This window comes from Cibotium barometz, chromosome 16 (genome assembly GCF_041138505.1).
Source record: "Cibotium barometz isolate CiBa-2024 chromosome 16, ASM4113850v1, whole genome shotgun sequence".
NCBI lineage: Eukaryota > Viridiplantae > Streptophyta > Polypodiopsida > Cyatheales > Cibotiaceae > Cibotium > Cibotium barometz.
In genome coordinates, this window is record NC_141061.1 from 14,600,160 (window position 1) to 14,618,551 (window position 18,392).

An 18,392-nucleotide genomic window follows, 5' to 3' on the forward strand; every position below is an offset into this window, starting at 1 on the left:
AAACCACCTGCAAAATCAAAATAAATTGCCAGAAATATGTTCATTTGACGACTCCTCTCTGTGAAAAAAAAATTACCTTCTTCTTTGTGACTGTCTAAAATCATGCAAACTTATTACACAGTACACTTGAGCGAGAGACTAAGGAGGCCAGCCAACAAAGCTTAAAAAACCATACATGTGCATATACAATGGACTCACATAGTCCACATTTCCCGTACCACAATTACCACACTCCCCACATTTCGATGCATAGGCATCAAGCACAGGCATCGGCATACAAAATGGATTCAGGCAAGCTTATCCAATAAAGAAGGATGAGGGTCTCCTTCATGATGAAAGCGTCAAAGATTGGCACAGCAGCTTTTTGTGATGTAGAGTTTACAGCAGAGGTCTTGCATTCCATCTTCACAGGCAAATGTCAGACGTGATGGATGAGCTGAAGCAGACAACTTTATCAAAGCGGTTCACAGGAGCAGGAAGATGGGGCATCTTCCTCCATGTGACCTTGCCTCCGGAAAGGTCACAAAGGCATGCAAGGTAATCCTTGTGCCAGGAGTCACTGTAAATGTAGATGAAGTCACCACCACCAACACAGGAGATGAGGGGATCCTTCTCATCATCCTCTTCATCAAAGAGAGTGTAGAGTTCATCCGGCATTCGACCAACCTCAGTGCATTCCAGGGTGGCGAAGTCAACTGACCAGAGCTTGAAGCAGGGGCGGTTTCTACAGAGTCCGGCGAGGATAAGTGATGTTCCACATGCAATGAGGAAAGAGTAGATGGTGTTAAGCGGTTTGAGGAGGGTGGCATTGCTCCAGCGACGGCGATCGAGGTCAAGGGATGCCATAAAGCCAGTGTGGGTCTCATATGCAAAGAATTTTCCATCAAAGACAGTTGGGCGCATCCACTGGGAGGAACTGGAGAGGCGGAACTGAGGGGGGAGAGGAGCACATGGCTGCCAGGCATCCGTTTCCGAATCGTAGATCTCAACAACAAGCTGGTCATACAAGGCTTTGCCACCAGCAACGACGAGGCGGTAGCCACCGTTGCTGCAAATGCTGTCTCCACTGCTTTGAAAAGAGCGGTTTCTGACCATGGCAACGATGGGGGAGCGCCGTGAGAACAGGAGAGGGGGGGTTTCCCGCCAAGAGCTGTTATTGATCAAGCAAGGGGTGTAGCCGAGCTTGCAGATGCCGGTGCCGGCGAGGGCGAAGAGGAGGCCATGGGTGCCCGTGAGTGAGCCTTGGTCGTACGGCGGCAGCTGGAAGGCCGGGAAGCGGCGCCAGCGGCAGGATTCGGGGTCGTATCCAAAGGCCTGATTTTTGGCGGCCAGAAAGTGGTTGACGCCGGCCAAGAAGAACCAGGGGCGGTGGGCAAAGTGGCGGGCGGCGAGCTGACGGCAGAAGGTACCGGGGCAAAGCAGAGCTTGCCAGCGCTTACAAACAGCAGAAGCGGCGACGCTGCCATGAAGGGGAAGGCGACCCAAGATCTCCTCGAGGATCTCGGGGCTGAGCTGATCGAAAGCCCCGTCCTCTGCTTCCATGTGGGTGAAAATCAGCAGCTTTTCTTGTCTCTTTGGTCACAGGCCCTAATCTAAGCTATGAAACCAACCCACTTCCTGCACTGAGAACCCAACAAATTCAGCCAAAATTCAGCCCTATCTCAGCCAAGAAAAAGCCCAGAGAGAGCATACACACAAAAATTCTCCCAAAACTGGAAATCTATCCCATTTCTGCTTCTCTGTCTGTCTCGCCCCTGTGAATTCTTCCAAAAAGAGAGAGGGTCCAGGTTATGGGGTCTGTCCAATGGATAAGGATGAGCTGGTGTGCCCCCTTTTACCCCCTCTTTTTTAATTTCACCTACTTATCTCTATTCTCAGCATCAAGTCTTGGACAGCTCACTTGTAGGGCTCTCCCATGGTACTCCTCAATACAATTTGGATAATTTATTTTATTATATACTTTATCCGCATAATTTTATATACTATTCCCATTCCTGCCAATATATATATATACACACTATTACTATTGTACCAAAAAGATTCCTCCCTTTTTTGAGAACAATAATTTATTAATATATACATTAATATCTACAACTTTATCATGCACAAGTAGTGAAAAATACTCCTCCTCCTCATCCATGTAAGTTGATTGTGCATAAAAGATCCATACTCCTCATCCATGTAAGTTGATTGTGCAGAAAAGATCCACATCACTTCATTGTGCACACCACCTTGCCATCCACTCCCAACCACTTTTCTTGGCAAAAGCCTCTCGTAGCCCACTTTGCTTGGCAAAACCCTCTAGTAACCTGGCCGCCCTAGGCTTGGCAAAAGCCTCAAAAAGTCGTCGTTCCCATTGCCTAACTTCCCACCTTAACTTGAGTTGGCCCACCGGTGAGGATAAAAATCTTTTACCTAATCATACAAAACAAAATTTGAAAAAGTTGCTCTACAGAAAATTCAACTCTACAAATTCAACCACAGGCCGCTCCCTTGTGCCAATACCACCTTTGGCATTATGACCAAAGGTGGGAAGGGTTGGCCACAACACCGCCAACCACCCCCAGTGCTACGTCATGTGGGAAAAAAATTAAAGCTATCTATTCAAACTTCACATTACACACCTTTCACATGGAAGCAAACATGGCCTAACATGTTGGAAGACCGCCATTAGAAATGTGCCCAACACAATGCCATGGATGCATACTGCATGGCCCAACCAAGACAACACCTAAGATGTGCACCATGCCCAAGCCATACTGCTCGCTAGTTCTTCCTTCAAAGAAAGAGGACGTCAATATGCGTTTTTGCGTGGATTATAAGAGGCCAAACAAAGGTCATTGTAAAAAGATGGATGAGCTAGTAGAGCGTCTTCTGGGTTCAAAGTATTTCACTAAGATTGATCTAAAATACCATGAAATAAAGATTAAAGAGAAGGATTTACCTAAGATTGTGTTTCGAACATGGTATGACTGTGCTATTCACAATAGTCTTGCCCACTAGCCAACACCTCCTAGTATAAAAGTGTATAGTGTGCCTTGGCTACAATGCTGAAATTTGAAGGTTGTAGTAGGCTTTAAAGCCTATTCTAACCTTTTAAGAACCTAGGGGCTTGTTAATTTTCTAAGGTTTGATTCTCATGCATTCTTTTTAGCCTCTCCCCTTCAAGCCCTCCCTAACAAGTTAGCATGTGGCCCCCAAAGTGTGCACTACTACTTGACCCCTATGGAGACATGGAGAGAGAGAGAGAGAGAGAGAGAGAGAGAGAGAGAGAGAGGGAGGGAGGGAGGGAGACAGATGGTGATATGCAAGTGTGCTCGAGAGAGACAAACAGAAAAGCTTAATGGAACTCAAGATGGGCAACTATAGAAAAACACTACCCATTATAACAAAAGATCATTATGCAACTATTGCGCAATGATAAAGGTTTCACAAACCTCAATGTTTTAGGGTAATATCCAAAGTAATATAAAAGATTTGACACACCAAAGAATTGATAAATTTGGTAGCTTTAGCTTAAGCTACATTTTTTCTTACCTTTAAGCATGCCCTAAATTTTAAAAGTGAATCTAACTTTAAGGTCGTAAACCTTTGTTGCAAGGACAACATCTCTTGCAAGGTCATCACAAGACTGGGGCCTTTTGATTAGACATATGATCCCTAACTTAATATTCTTGATTATCCATAAAATTACAAAATGGATCAAGGTATTTAACACTAGAACCATCAAAGAGAAATCATGTTTGCTTTCTTTTAGAGTGTGATTTATACTTGTTCTCTTCATTAGCATACAAAACTAAAATTCTAGTTGCTAATTTAATAAAAATTGTGCTGAAACCACATCCTTCTAGAAACTATGGAAATTAGGATAAAAATTACAAAGGATTACAAGTAGTATTAAGAAAAAGAGAGACTTCAAAGTGATCAAAGATGATAAGAGGTGGGGCCTTATGTTTAAAGTCATATAACATGATGATAGTTGTTATGCATGACTCTCCTTATGTTTAAAGTTGTATAACATGATGATGATGATGATAGTTATCATACATGACTATCATTTATTAGCTTAACTTTGATTAGGACATGCAAGAAACTCGTGTATTTCATAGTATGATAGAAGTTCCTCTATGTGATTATTTAATTATGTGGGGACATTACACAGTTTTTGAGAAGTTAATTCATAATAAATCAATGCAAAAAAGATTTTAATAGCTTTAGTAGGCTACTAGTCCTTTATGAGGTGGACTTGCCATGTAGAAACCCATCTCTCCCATTTTTAAAAAAGGACATTAGGATGCCTCTAGATTAAAAACTAAAAAAATATCAAGACTTGGTCAACCCTAAATGTTGGCATTAAATAGTAGCACACACAAGAACTTGACTAATAGATCAAACGATGAAAAGGGTCATTATTGGTTAAGAAAACTTGCTTGAGATATTAGAGAAAGAAGCTTGCTCTAATTGCTTAATTGTATGGCAAGACAAGGAATACCTTGATGAATGAGATCAAGAGCATTAGAATTAGTCACTCGATCAATGTAGAGTAGAACATTGAAGGCTCATAAGTGAATAATTTAATAGCACTTTGAGAAGTATAATGACTTGAGAACCTTAATACATATGTGCAAAAGTTATTTCCTCTAGTAGACAAATAAATTTTAAAAAAACAAGTGAAAAATCTAGAAGCATACCTTGATACACATATAATGAAATGGTATGTAGAGATGGAAATAGTAGTTCAGACTACTTCTATGATTATGAAGTCTTATATGCACAAAAACACACTATGTGCATTGCCTAGCAAGAAAAGCCAAAAAAGGAGACAAATGAACAAAGGCATGATAGCATTTTAAGCTTGAAAGAAACTTATCTAAAGAGGCATTTCGTTTTGGTTTACTTGTGAATAGTATGCATTCGCATTGTTTCTCAATCTCCACACTACCCTTTCACTTACCAAGCTCAAACCACACTTTGGCTAAAGGATTATTTTGGTACATATGTTAGCTTGTGATTGGTATATGCATTCTTTTAGGTGACATTGCTTCTAAGATTGTGTAACCAGCATTTCACACCACCTTTCACTTACTCAAAATCATCAACCCTCCAAACTTGTATGAAACTATGGAAAACGATAACATGCTACGAGGATATGATAGAGCATGAATGGAGGACATACTCTTTATTCCACGAGTTTAAACTCCTTAGCTAGATGGAAGGTTATCAAGGAGAGGTATTAGGCACATCAAATTTGAATCTGTCCCTTTTCATGAAGAACTCTAGAATGGAAGCTTAAGAAAGGCTTTCTTGTGATGTCTCTGAGGCAGCTCCTGTAAAACACCTGTAAAACAACTACATGCAACTAGCTTAAGTAGGGAAGGTAATAGACGTTGATCCTAGTTCATAGTATGATGCCTACACCTAAGTATCCTTATGAATAAGAATGTGTAATGATTTTAAGAACATGTTTCACTTTATTGCATGCACAAAATGAATTTTTATTTAAATTTACATACAAGGACTTTATTCTAGAGACGATAATTTTTTCCATGTATGGAAATAGAGAGAGAGAGAGAGAGAGAGAGAGAGAGAGAGAGAGAGAGAGAGAGAGAGAGAGAGAGAGAGAGAGAGAGAGAGAGAGAGAGAGAGAGAGAGAGAGAGAGAACAACATTGTACGCCATCTCTTGCATGCTTCTAATAGAGGTTCTTGACTCTAGTCTTGGCCAAGGTATTACACATGGCCAATTGACGAATGAAGCTAGTGATTGCTAGCGTGCTACCCAAGTACCCATTTCTCCATGCTAAGGAGGAAAAAGGGAAGATTGGATGCCTTTAGAGAGATAAAGAGATAGGTTTCCAAATGGGTGTGTGATGTCATGAGGATTGAATGTATTGGCCAATTATGGTGATACATATGCTCTAGCTTGCCATGCATTTACTCATCAATCAAAGATGTTAATAAGCATGATCTATATAACTCTCTAACCTTCGAAGTTTAATTTCTTCACTTTGACAAGTTTATCATAGCTCTATGTGAAACAATTGAAGATAATAAACAAAGAAGGAAACTCATAATAGAGCATTCCAATCTTCTTCCTCTAGATGGTGGCTCCCCTTTGTATCTAGATTATTTATATCTTTTATTTCAAAAAATAGACCCATGGAGCTAATAATAGCTTGCTCCATGCAAATTTGGGTCTTCTTTTACAAAAATAAATCTTAGTGCCTTGTGCACTACCTTTACATTAAATCAATTAATCTCCTACACACCAATAATACACTAGCTCGTGTAGAAAACCGAGGTGTACTCAAGATCTGTGGAGGCCTGAAGTCATCCATGGTGTGTGTGCACAGGAAAACAGATGAAAGCTCAAGGTAGAATGTGAGGCTTTAAAGCCATAGCAATGATGCACAAGAATGAGAGAGAGAGAGAGAGAGAGAGAGAGAGAGAGAGGTAATAGAATAGAGCTAGGGGTTGTTAATGAGGGAGCTTGGTGGAGAGAGATTTAGAGGGAGATTTTCTTGGCTACCTCTCTCTCTCTATACTTTGAACACTTTCTCTCTAGCTCTCCCCACCACCATCTCCTCCCACCACCTCCCTCTCTCTCTCTCTCTCTCTCTCTCACACACACACACACACACACACATCTCCTCCCACCACCTCCCTCTCTCTCTCTCTCTCTCTCTCTCTCTCTCTCTCTCTCACACACACACACACACACACACACACACACACACACACACACCTCATCTTTGCTTTTTTTTGTAGGATGTGGATGACCACTTTATCTTCTCTCCTTCTCTCTCTCTCTCTCTCTCTCTCTCTCTCTCTCTCTCTCTCTCTCTCTCTCTCGCTCACACACACACACACACACACACACACACACACACACACACACACACACACACACACCCCTGATCTCTCCTTCTATGGATGACCACTTTTTCACACATGCCAACCGCTAATCTAGCTGAAACGTTTTTTTAAGGATGTGGATGACGACGTTTTTTTAAGGATGTGGATGACGACTTTTTCACATATGCCAACCACCAATCTAGCTAAAACAAAATATGCCAACCATAAATCTAGATGTAACAAAACATTCAAGCTGGTTAGCAAGAGAGGGTTTCAAGGGAACCATTAGTTTATATGATGGTGTTATGTTAGATCTCATTAATGCCCTCTTGCAAGCCACAAAGCAGCATGCGTTAATGCAAGGAAAATATCATGTTGTAGGTCCTACAATAACAAAGTTAATGGAAAAGGCTAGATCATCAAAAGATCCAAGTCCATCAACCACTAGTAGATTGGTGGGAGAAGTAGTGAGTGGTACACCAATGCATGTGCAACCAAGCTATATTGGTTATAACATTATAGTTTCTCAACGTCAAAAACCAATAGTTATAAACCTTGAGGATAATAACTCATCCATCATCACCCCAAGTATGTCACAGAGAACCAACCATGTAAGAAAAAGGGTAGGAAGTTAAACTTTCCACCCCTACTCCTATAGGTGACACAACGTGTGAAAAGATGCAGGGGGGAAGAGAGCATGTGAAGTAGCTTTCTCAACCAAGCTACCTCACATGCTGCCATAGCAGCTCCTCTGTACTCGGCCTCTATACTGGATAGAGCAACCGTAGGCTGCTTCTTGCTGCTCCAAGTCACAGCAGCACTCCCCAAAGAAAACATGAAGCCACTAGTAGATCTTCTATCTGAGATACTACCAGCCCAATCAGCATCTGTGTACCCATGTACACATATCTCTGTCCCAGTCTCATAAAATAGTCCACAATGCAAAGTAGACCTCACATACCTCAGTATGCGTCTCAATGCATCCAAATGCGGTTTTCATGGAACCTGCATAAACTGACTCACCAACCCAACAGCATAGCTCAAATCTAGTCTGGTGATTGTCATGTAGATCAAGATTCCTACTATGCGCCTATACATAGTAGGATCCTCCAAGATCTCTCTTGAATCTGCACTCAACTTGCCATTCTGATCCAATGGCACGGAAATAGGCTTACAGCCTGTCATACCATACTTGGACAACATGTCCAAGCCATACTGTCTCTGCAGTAATCCAATACCATGTGGTGACCTAATCACCTCAATGCCCAAGAAATATCTGAGCTCCCCCAGATCCTTCATCTTGAACTTTTGTCTAAGCAAGATCTTTACATCAAAGATCTCTGCATCATGGTCCCCCGTAATGATCAAGTCATCTACATAGATGACAACAAGCACAACCCCTCTATCACCATATCTCACATACAGCGAGAAATCTGCATTGGCTACATGAAAGCCAATAGTGACAAGATATTCAGAAATCTTGTCAGACCATGCTCTTGGTGCTTGTTTTAAGCCATACAAGGCTTTCTTCAACCTGCAAACATGCTCGGGGTGACTCACATCCTCATAACCAGGTGGCTGCAACATATACACCTCTTCTTGCAAATCCCCATGCAAGAATGCATTCTTTACATCCATCTGATGTAAAGACCATTGCTTTGACGCAGCCCCACTGCTATCACAACTCTCACTGTTGCCATCTTGGCAACTGGGCTGAAAGTTTCCTCATAATCAATGCCATATATCTGCGCATATCCTTTGGCTACCAATCTAGCCTTGTACCTGTTTATGCTTCCATCACTGTTATGTTTTACTTTGTACACCCACTTGCATCCAATGGCTTTCTTGCCTTCAGGCAACTGCACTAAATCCCAAGTCTCATTTCCATATAGTGCATCCATCTCCTCATCCATAGCTTTCTCCCAACACACATTTCCAATAGCCTCATCAATGCATGTGGGCTCTACAACCTGCACAACCTTTGCCATATATGCATAGTGATGTGCCACATAACCATCATATGTAAATCTCTACACAGGGTTTTTCACTCTCCCAGATCTTTGCAGCTTTTCATTCATGGCTTCCATAGCCTTCTTTACACCCATCAACATGAGAATGCCTTGCAGAAATGTCAGGCATACCAAGGGGCTTAACCACTTTCTCTTTTCCTTTACGTGATGTACTAATCACATTTGCAGGACTGGTATTATGACGCAGCCTGCCACTCCATGGTTTATCAATAGACCCACTAGATGAGGACTCTCCTGGTCCACTCAAAGACTGTGATTGCTGACCTGCATTCTGTGCAACCACACTTCCACTCACATCAACCCCAACAGCTTCTTTTTCAGCAGCATACTAGCTGCTCATCTCATCAAAAACAACATCCCTGCTTACCCTCAACTCACGTGTAGCAGGGTTATAACACCTGTATCCCTTTTGCTCAAGGGAATATCCAATAAACACACATTTTTCAGCTTTTGGATCCAGCTTAGTTCTTAGCTCATCTGGCACATGCACATATGCAATGCATCCAAAGACTTTCAAATGAGACAATTCAGGTTTTCTACCAGTAAACCTCTCCTCTGGAGTTACATCATGTATGGCTGCAGTTGGAGTCCTGTTCATGATGTATACTGCTGTAGAAACAGCCTCAGCCCAATAGCTATGCGGCATATTCTTCTCTTCCATCAATGCTCGTGCAATCTCAGCAATGTGCCTATTTTTCTACTCAGCAACTCCATTTTGTTGCGGAATGTATCTACATGTAAACTGTCTCCGAATACCATTCTTCTTCAAAAATTTAGAGCTCATTGGAGAAGTACTCTCCCCCTCCATTTGACCTTAGGCACTTTACATATTTCCCTGTTTGCTTTTCAACCAAAACTCTGAAATTTTGAAAGTGAGTGAACACCTCACTCTTCTCCTTCATGAAATATACCCACACTTTCCTTGTGTGGTCATCAATGAATGTCACATAATACCTGCAGTCTCCTATAGACATGGTCTTCGTAGGACCCCATACATCTGAATGCACAACATAATACCTGCAGCCTCCTATAGACATGGTCTTCGTAGGACCCCATACATCTGAATGCACAACATCTAGTGCATTTCTGCTCACATATCTGTTATGTGGAAATACATGCTTTGTTTGATTTCCAAATTGGCATGCTTCACATATTCTCTGCATACCTTCCACTTTTAACTTTGGCAGCCCTGTCACAATTCCTTTAGTCTGCATAGACTTCATTCTCTGCACATTCACATGTCCAATTCTTTTATGCCAAATGTCTGTGTCTGCAACAATTCCTGAACCATTTGCAAACATCGCAGCACTCATTTCAGGCATGTCTACATTCAACGTAAACATTCTTCCCACTCTGTTGCCTTACCAACCTGCACTTGTCTTTAAAGTCTTCAACATAACAACCATCAGGGTTAAACCGAACCTACACTTGTCTTTAAAGTCTTCAACATAACAACCATCAGGGTTAAACCGAACCTGCAAACCCTGTTCAATCATATGGCCAACTGAAACCAGATTCTTTGTTATGTTTGGAACGTGAAGTACATGTGCAAGGTACTTCACTTTGCCATCTTGCATAGACAATGGCACATCTCCAACATGGGTAATTGGATGAGCAGTGTCATCCCCTGTTTCCACAAAACCTGGTCGTTTAAGGTTTTTCATCTCCTTGAACCACTCCCCATGACTTATCATGTGGTTCGAAGCACCTGAATCCACATACCATACATCATCTTTTTGTGCTGCTTCAATATTTTCAGACATGGCATTCACGACATGCTGCATAACAAACAGCCTTTCATTATCCTCATTGTTTCTGCTTGAGGATGCATAGATGTTCTGCTGCACTTTTCCATTTTGCATATCAGCCTGCTTGTTATAACATTCTGCCTGCACATGTCCAGGCTTACCACAATAAAAGCATTCACGTGCATCATTATATTGCCTTTGCCAATTTCCACGTCCTCTTTGACTCCCCCTGCCTCTGAATTTGCCTCTTCCACCTAATATGTGTTGTTGATGTTGTTGTTGTGTATTCTGGGACTGTTGCTGCTGCTGTTGGCCATAATTCTGATTACCTGTTCGGCCACCTCCTTGACCGCGTCCACGGCCTCCTCAACCTCGTCCTCTACCTGAACTTGTGTAGAAGGCCTTTTGCTCTGAATTGTTTTTGTTTTGTGAAGACTGTTGGTCTTCACCCAAGCTCTTCTCTTCTATAATGAGCATAGACACCAAATCTGTAAAGTTGGGAATGTTTTCCCGAGTCTGAATAGACGTCTTGAATGCCTTGTATTGTGGCCCGAGACCACGTAGACAGACTTCCACTTTATCATCATCATCTACTGACACACCAATAGATGCAAGGGATTCCACAATACCCTTTATCTTCAATGCATAATCATTCACAGACATGCTCTTTTTCTCCACAGTATGAAGTTCATTCTTCAACTGTATCTTACGTGCCTTGGTATTTGTTTCATAGAGTTTTACCAAGGTGTCCCACGCCTCCTTGGGGGACTTGGCATCCTGAATGTGCCCAATCATGGTGTCCTGTATACTAATGGAGAGCTAATACATAACTTTCCTGGCTCCTTGGTTTCCAATCTTAAACTCTTTCACATCTGTAGCAGTCAGATTTATGTCCGGTATCTCCGATGCCTCTTCATGCTCACCTTCTTTGTAGTCCCAATAGCCCTTTCCCATCAGGAAATTCGTCAACCTAAACCTCCAAGCATGGAAGTTATTCTTATCAAGTTTCTCAGCCACAATCTGGGTTATGCCATCATTTGACATCTTGCCAGACACACAATTTTACCAAAAACAGCACTCTGGTTTGTCCTGCACAAACTGCTATATTTCTGTAGCGGTATTGTAGTACCCTCAAATGTCACAACCAGTGACCTCAATATGCATACATATACCCAATGGCAACTGTTGACCTCTTTGCAGCACGCACAGTGTCTGCACAGCCAATCTGTCTTCCTGCAGTTCTTAAAACAGAGTTCTGGAGAGAATCGATGACTTACCCGCAGTGCTCCAAATCGCCTGCTTTCTGAAAAACGGAGGTCCAGACGCGCCCGAAACGCGTTTTCAGCCCAGAAAATGTTATCCGATATAGGACCTTATAGTTGCCCCATAGCTTCACTCTTGCGAAGAAAGCTCCTCAATCAGATATCGTGCCGGTGCCTCCTGTAGAGCTCCCGACAAGGGTGTAGTCACCAACACAAATAGGGAAGAGTAGTTGAAGCTCTTACCCTTGTACCGCTTCCTGTGGTTCTCTTGCTTGCAGCTCAGCCCTTAGCACGAACTAGGCTCTGATACCATGAAAAGATGCAGGGGGGAAGAGAGCTTGAGCTCTTGCAAGCACACACACACACTCACAAAATCCTAATAGAGAACACATAAGGTGAGAGGCTGAAAATCTTCTTCTTCTTCACTCAACACTCAACACACCATATACAAAATAAGAGTACACACAATATGAAAGGTACTCAACCAAATACATACAAGGATTCTCTATAGTGTGAACCCAACTAAATGAGCTGGCACTATAACTATGCCAGTCTCTAGAATGGTTGTCACACAGCCTGTCATCGCACTGATGCATATCACCCAAGATCTCACCAACCATGCCAGTGGTGTAAGTGTGGGGCCTATCCCCCAGGCGGGTCATCTCAGTGTCCACCGCCTCACTAGATGAGCTCGATATCTCAACAAAGGTGGTCAGCACAATGAAGAAGGATTTGCAACTGAAGATGAGGTGTAGGAAATTCTTGAGAATGATATCCACAACTTAATGTTGGCTATACGTTGAACACCTCTAAAGAGTAAGGTCACTTTCCAAGGATGGTTAGGTGGCTAAGATGGAAAGTGTAAGAAGAACATTAAAAAACTATGGGTGAAGTGTTCTAGCTCCTTATTTCTATGTTATGAGAGAGTGGTCAAGAGGACAGAGGTGTCAATTTATGTGGTTTTGAAACAATAGCATGGATCACACTTGGAGAGTATGTAATTCTATCTATCAAAAATCACCTGCCGCCCGCAAGACCCCTGGAAGTGTATGGCCAGTTGGAAGAGGTACAAACATTACTTTACATGAGATCTGGGCACTAGAGGGTAGAGGATTTATGTTGCAAAAGGGATTACACCAAGAAGTAAATGATGCAACCCATTGGCCATAATAAGGTATACAAGTGGCATATCGGATATAACAGCTAAGAGGATAGATTTAGCAATTTCAAATACAACTACTATCTTTGAGCATTTGGTCATAACGCTGGAAAGGTGGAAGTGTTCGTAATTGAGACCAAGGAATCCCTACTACATAGTGAAAATTACAAGCTGACTATGGGAAAGAATCCATCATACACATGACTCGATTTTTAAGTCAGGGTTGGGGCAACAGGTAGATCGTAAGTTGCATGCAAGTACCTATATTTTGTGTATTTACACATTTTTTGGTTAGATGCATTAAACCATAACATGTTTATATATAAACCCGCTCTAAAAAAGGAGGACCTAATCATAATATTCAACACTAGGCAGATAATGAGAATGTTTATCACTCTAAAATGGGAGGACCTAATCAAAATGTTCAACACTAGGTGAACAATATGAAAAGAAGCTCTTTTAGTTGGTATCTAAGTTGAATGGTAGTATTAATGAGAATATTATTTTTTTAAAATGACACCTATTCGTCTCTTAACTTGACTCTCATTTGTGGACAAAAAAATATGTTTAATCTTATCTTTCTCGTATTTAAATGTGAATGTTTACTTTGGCAAATATTCACATTTAAATGTGAATGTTTGGTTTAGCAAATTCGCATGAAAATGTGTACATAGTGTTGAACTCACATATATATTATAATATGATATTGCCAATATATAATATCCTTGAAGTCATGTCATTATCAACTTCCTCTAGGAAGGTTTATAGACTTTTCGCTTTTTATATCTTTCTAGAACAATCGACATGGTTGTAATGCAATGCTTAAAATGAAAATAACAAGACGCATTTCTTTTTCTATTGATATCAACATCATTATTTTATATATAACTGATGTCATATCACTAGCAACTTCCTTTAAAGGTTCATATAAATTTCGCTTTTTAATATCTTTCTAGGGTAATCAACATGGTTGTATTATAATGTTTCAAATGGAAATGCCAAAAACATGTTTTTTGTTGTTGCTGTCAATGGTTGGAATATCATCATTTTATATATTAATGTTTTTTTATATTGATTTCAACATCATTATTTTATATATTATCAATAGCTAGAATATCTTGGCACATTTATTTAAGTATAGAATTTATCCATGCAATTACTTTACCTAAATATAGCATTTATCCATGTAATTACTTTAGCTAATTATAGCTATTATCTATGCAATTACTTTAGCTAATTATAGCTATTATCCATGCAATTCACTTTGTACTTTTCGCATGTTCTATCTATATATATGACCCCTTGGATCTCACTCTCACCCCTCACTCCCATCTCTCATTGTCTCCCTCTCTCTCACTGTCATTCTTTTCATCACAATCATACTCTCCCTCTATCTAACCCCCCTCATTCTCTCCCTGTGCGCTTTTGTCGCACAGGTCGTAGCTGGGGACTTGCCAGACACCGTATGCGAGCCACGAATGGCTGCAAGCATACAACCAGGGAAGGAAGCTCAAAACAGAATGCAAAAGGTGTGTCACTCACCGCTTAACCGCCGCCTTGAAGGATTCCCGCGTCGAAGCCGTGAAGGAGGAGCCGCCGTCGCGCCGCTCTACCGCCTCTCCGCTGCCGCCGTGCCGCTACACAGTGCGCTCGATCGCTCTCTCACTCTCTCTCTCTCTCTCTCACACACACGCAGGAGAAGGAAACCAAGGAGATAAGGCAAGAGCACTCTTGTATTCACAACACATGAGAATGAGGATTTTAGGGTTACATTTGACTCATATAGGTGACTTGGCCGTTCACACTTGGGCGCCCATACATGGTCGGCCGACCCTAACCCTTATCCTACTGATATCCAAGGTGCACCTCTCATCGGCGATCACCCAATCCCTTCATCCTTAACATATGGTGCCGACAAGCCCGGCCCATGACTCAGAATATTTAAATTAATGACGTAAAATATAGTACATCGCCATGTCCGCCATGGGTTAACATGCCCCCCTTCCTGATGTAGATTCCGTCCTCGGAAGCTATGGTATGGTAAGCTCGAGAGAGTGTTGTGGTAGACCGTCTGCAAAACAGGGAAGTAGAGTGAAGGTATGCTGGAATTCAAAAGATATAAAGTGTATAAATTCAAGCATGTGAGACCACAATGGATGTTGCTATGAGAACTTAGTTTAAGGGTCACATGAGTGAGCTAGTGTAGCAAATTAATAGGAGTTTAAAATTATTGAAAGGAATTCAAGAGTTAGCAAGGTGTCAAAGGTTAATCAAGGTTTATAACTGGCCTAAGTCAAGGAAACTAACCAAGCTTAATAAATAAACAGATGACCACACTGTGTCTACTCTAAGAACAAGTTAATACCACAAGCCTTGGGACACAAGAAACATCAGAGTTACAGGAGCTTTTTGCCTTCTTTTTTTTTAAATTAATGCACGTGACAATTTTTACACACAATGGCGACCTTCCTAAGGCAAAACTAACATCGATCCTGGTACCATGTTTAACACAAGGCATTATCCAGGAAGCTATTAGCTTACTTTAGGCAAGGCTACCCCCTACCAACCAAGGCATCGGTCTGGAGTAGAATACTCCTCGCCTACCAAGTATCAATAAGGCGATAGGCCAACATTAAAGCACATCATAGACTTGTATTGCCATTTATTGTAGGCTTTTTTTTTTAAATCTATTTCTTTTGATCCTCGCTCCTGAACTATAATTTGTCTTGCATCCTTTCGACAAAGGGGTAATAGCTATGTCCTAGAGGTCAACACACACATGGCTAGGTGTCAAACATTAAGATGGTTTTACCCTAGACCTAAGACATTCGTATTCCAAGGTTAACTAAAGACGTCATGCTGCCTAGGAATATTTCCAATAAAGTTAAGCTCATTAATGATTTACACTAGTATGCAAGCAACTTCAAAAACTAAGTAGTACATTGACAATTTCCATGTGGTCATGCATTATACTCTATGCCATTGATTGAACAGTAAAAACGAAAGAGAGTGGGTATGGAAGAATTACACCTGTAATTGGAGATCTCCTTGATTTGACGAGACAGCTTGCAATTTGATGTAGATATATTTTGATGAACGTTGCGGCAGTCTCTGGACTTGGAAGCGAACCCACCTCAAACTTTTTAACCTGTACAATCAACTAACAAGTACTATACCTCGAGAGGCACATCAGTGTGAAAATTTCAAGACTTGTTTAAGGAATCTGAACTAGAAAAAACTTGAAAACGCTAACCTACCTACCAGTCACCACACTACTACTGAGGATACGGTAAGAGGATGTTGTAGAGTCCTGGCTCTAGCCCTAAGGCTAAGCCTCTATCCGCCTCATCCAAATAAATAAAATCAACCTCAGTAGTGCCATGAGTTTCATCTGTCCATTCATCATTGTCAGATATTTCCTTTTCATTTTCCCATCCACATAGACTCATCAAGAATATAACCATGCGAGGATAGTCATCTTGTGGAAAAGGAAAGCATTGGGCTATCGGGGATATGTCCTCTACGGAGTAGGGGTCAGTCATGGTCAATAGGCGAATTAGCCATTCTAATTCCTCAACATTTTCCTCTCTGGCTAGTACATCTATATGATCCCATTCAGTTTCAATTACAGGATAGCACATGTGGAATATCTGAGAAAGGTACAGATGATACCTCTCACCAAAGGTAGGAGTGGATGAAGTGTATGATGATCGTGCATCTGCCATATCTGCAAACACAGATATAGCATCAGTAGGTTTATGTTGACAGGTCAATCTAGTTCTTGATTGTATACGGATATTTCTCTTGTTTTTGTGCTCTTGCTCTTTTTACTATTTTTTGTTTTTCTTTTCTTTGTTTTTCTGTGTATGAAGCTATATATATACATCCCCTTGAATTTGGCAATTACATGGTCAGGGGAGAAGGCTAAGGATGGAGCATTAGAATGTCGAGCGTGAGTACATGCTCCCCCTTTCCTTGGGTGGATCATATTATTTGCAATGACGTTGCAGCCTCTTGGAACCAATTTGTCCAGCGGGTCATAGGTTGGGATGTGGGCAGATAGCTTTTTATGACCCTTGTGGCCACATCCACCAATTGTAGAGATGGTAGTGTACGCTCCCATTGACGAATGGAGGAAATGGTTTCCGACGATACTATTACAAGGGGAGACGTAGACTCATCGGTTTTTTGTTGGGTGTTGGCAAGAGTAGGTGTAGAGCATGGAGAAACTTCTACATCAGCATGTGCCTGGCATGAGGAGCTAGAAGCTTCATGTGGCTCCCCCCTTCCTGAGCTAGATGGTAATGATCGATATCGTTTGGGAATCCAAACTAACTCTGGAAGAAGTGGTGTGGAGCACTCTGTTACCTTTCCCTTACCATGATCTTGAATTATCATTGGGGTGGCAACAATTGGTTTGCAAGGTTTTACAGGTGATGTAGATGGATTCAGCTTATGTTTAGGGACCCAAATCTGGTCATTTCCCTCGTAGTACCCTTGGGCTAGTAATAATTTTTTAGGGATCCATCGTGATGTTACATTGCCCTTTCTCGGGTGGGTAGCTGCTTTCCTTTTACGAGGCTTCTTGGTGGCTGAACGAGATTGAGCAGGGGAAGTAGCTATTAACGAAGCTTTTGGGACCCATTTGTATGTGTTTTTTGGCATAGTAAGCGAAGCTTTAGGGACCACCTTGCCTGTTTCCACTCTTGGCATTGAAGCGTTAGAGGGGTGGCCAACAATCGAAGATGGTTTTGCCACTGGACTTGGTGATTTTTCGTTATCCATCATTTTGTCCAGAGTGGATGGCTTAGGAGCGAGATTTTGAGCGGTCAGACCTAGTGTTGGTTCTTGCGTTGTGACTTGTCTGGTTGCCCAATCGATATTGCACTTGGTGGCCATCATCCATTTGCGCCCTAAGATTACAGTCCCTTCCATGGTACCAGCAGGCATAACCAAAAAGCTTTGAATTATGGTTCCCTTGTCATAAGCAACCGGAGTGTGTAGAATTCCTGAGACAAGGGTTTTCTTCTTGTTGATTCCTTGAACTTGGATAGAACTCTTGGTTAAAGGTGGTTTTCCCAGTTGACACCACATGCCATATGATAGCAAATTGTGTTGAGCTCCTGTATCCAATAATGCATTATACAACACCTCCCCGTAAGGACTCCGTAACTCAATTGGGTATCTTAGAGGTGGGTCAGATTCCAGTGCATCCTCCTCTGCTTCCTCGAAAAATACTTGCGTAATTCCCAAGTTTGCTTCTCGTTGTCTCCTAGCACGCTGTTGACGTTCTTTAGCTTCGACTCTCGCTTGTATCTTTTTAAGCTCAGCTTGTTCTTT

General features: G+C 41.6%; 1 protein-coding gene across 1 annotated transcript; it reads right to left on the bottom strand.

Annotated features, from left to right (window-relative positions):
- Window positions 1-405: 405 nt before the first annotated feature.
- On the bottom strand, window positions 406-1,542 carry LOC147630409 (F-box/kelch-repeat protein At3g24760-like). Its single transcript, XM_086810808.1, has one exon. It carries the CDS (start codon window positions 1,540-1,542, stop codon window positions 406-408), a length of 1,137 nt encoding a protein of 378 aa, XP_086666934.1.
- Window positions 1,543-18,392: the final 16,850 nt, after the last annotated feature.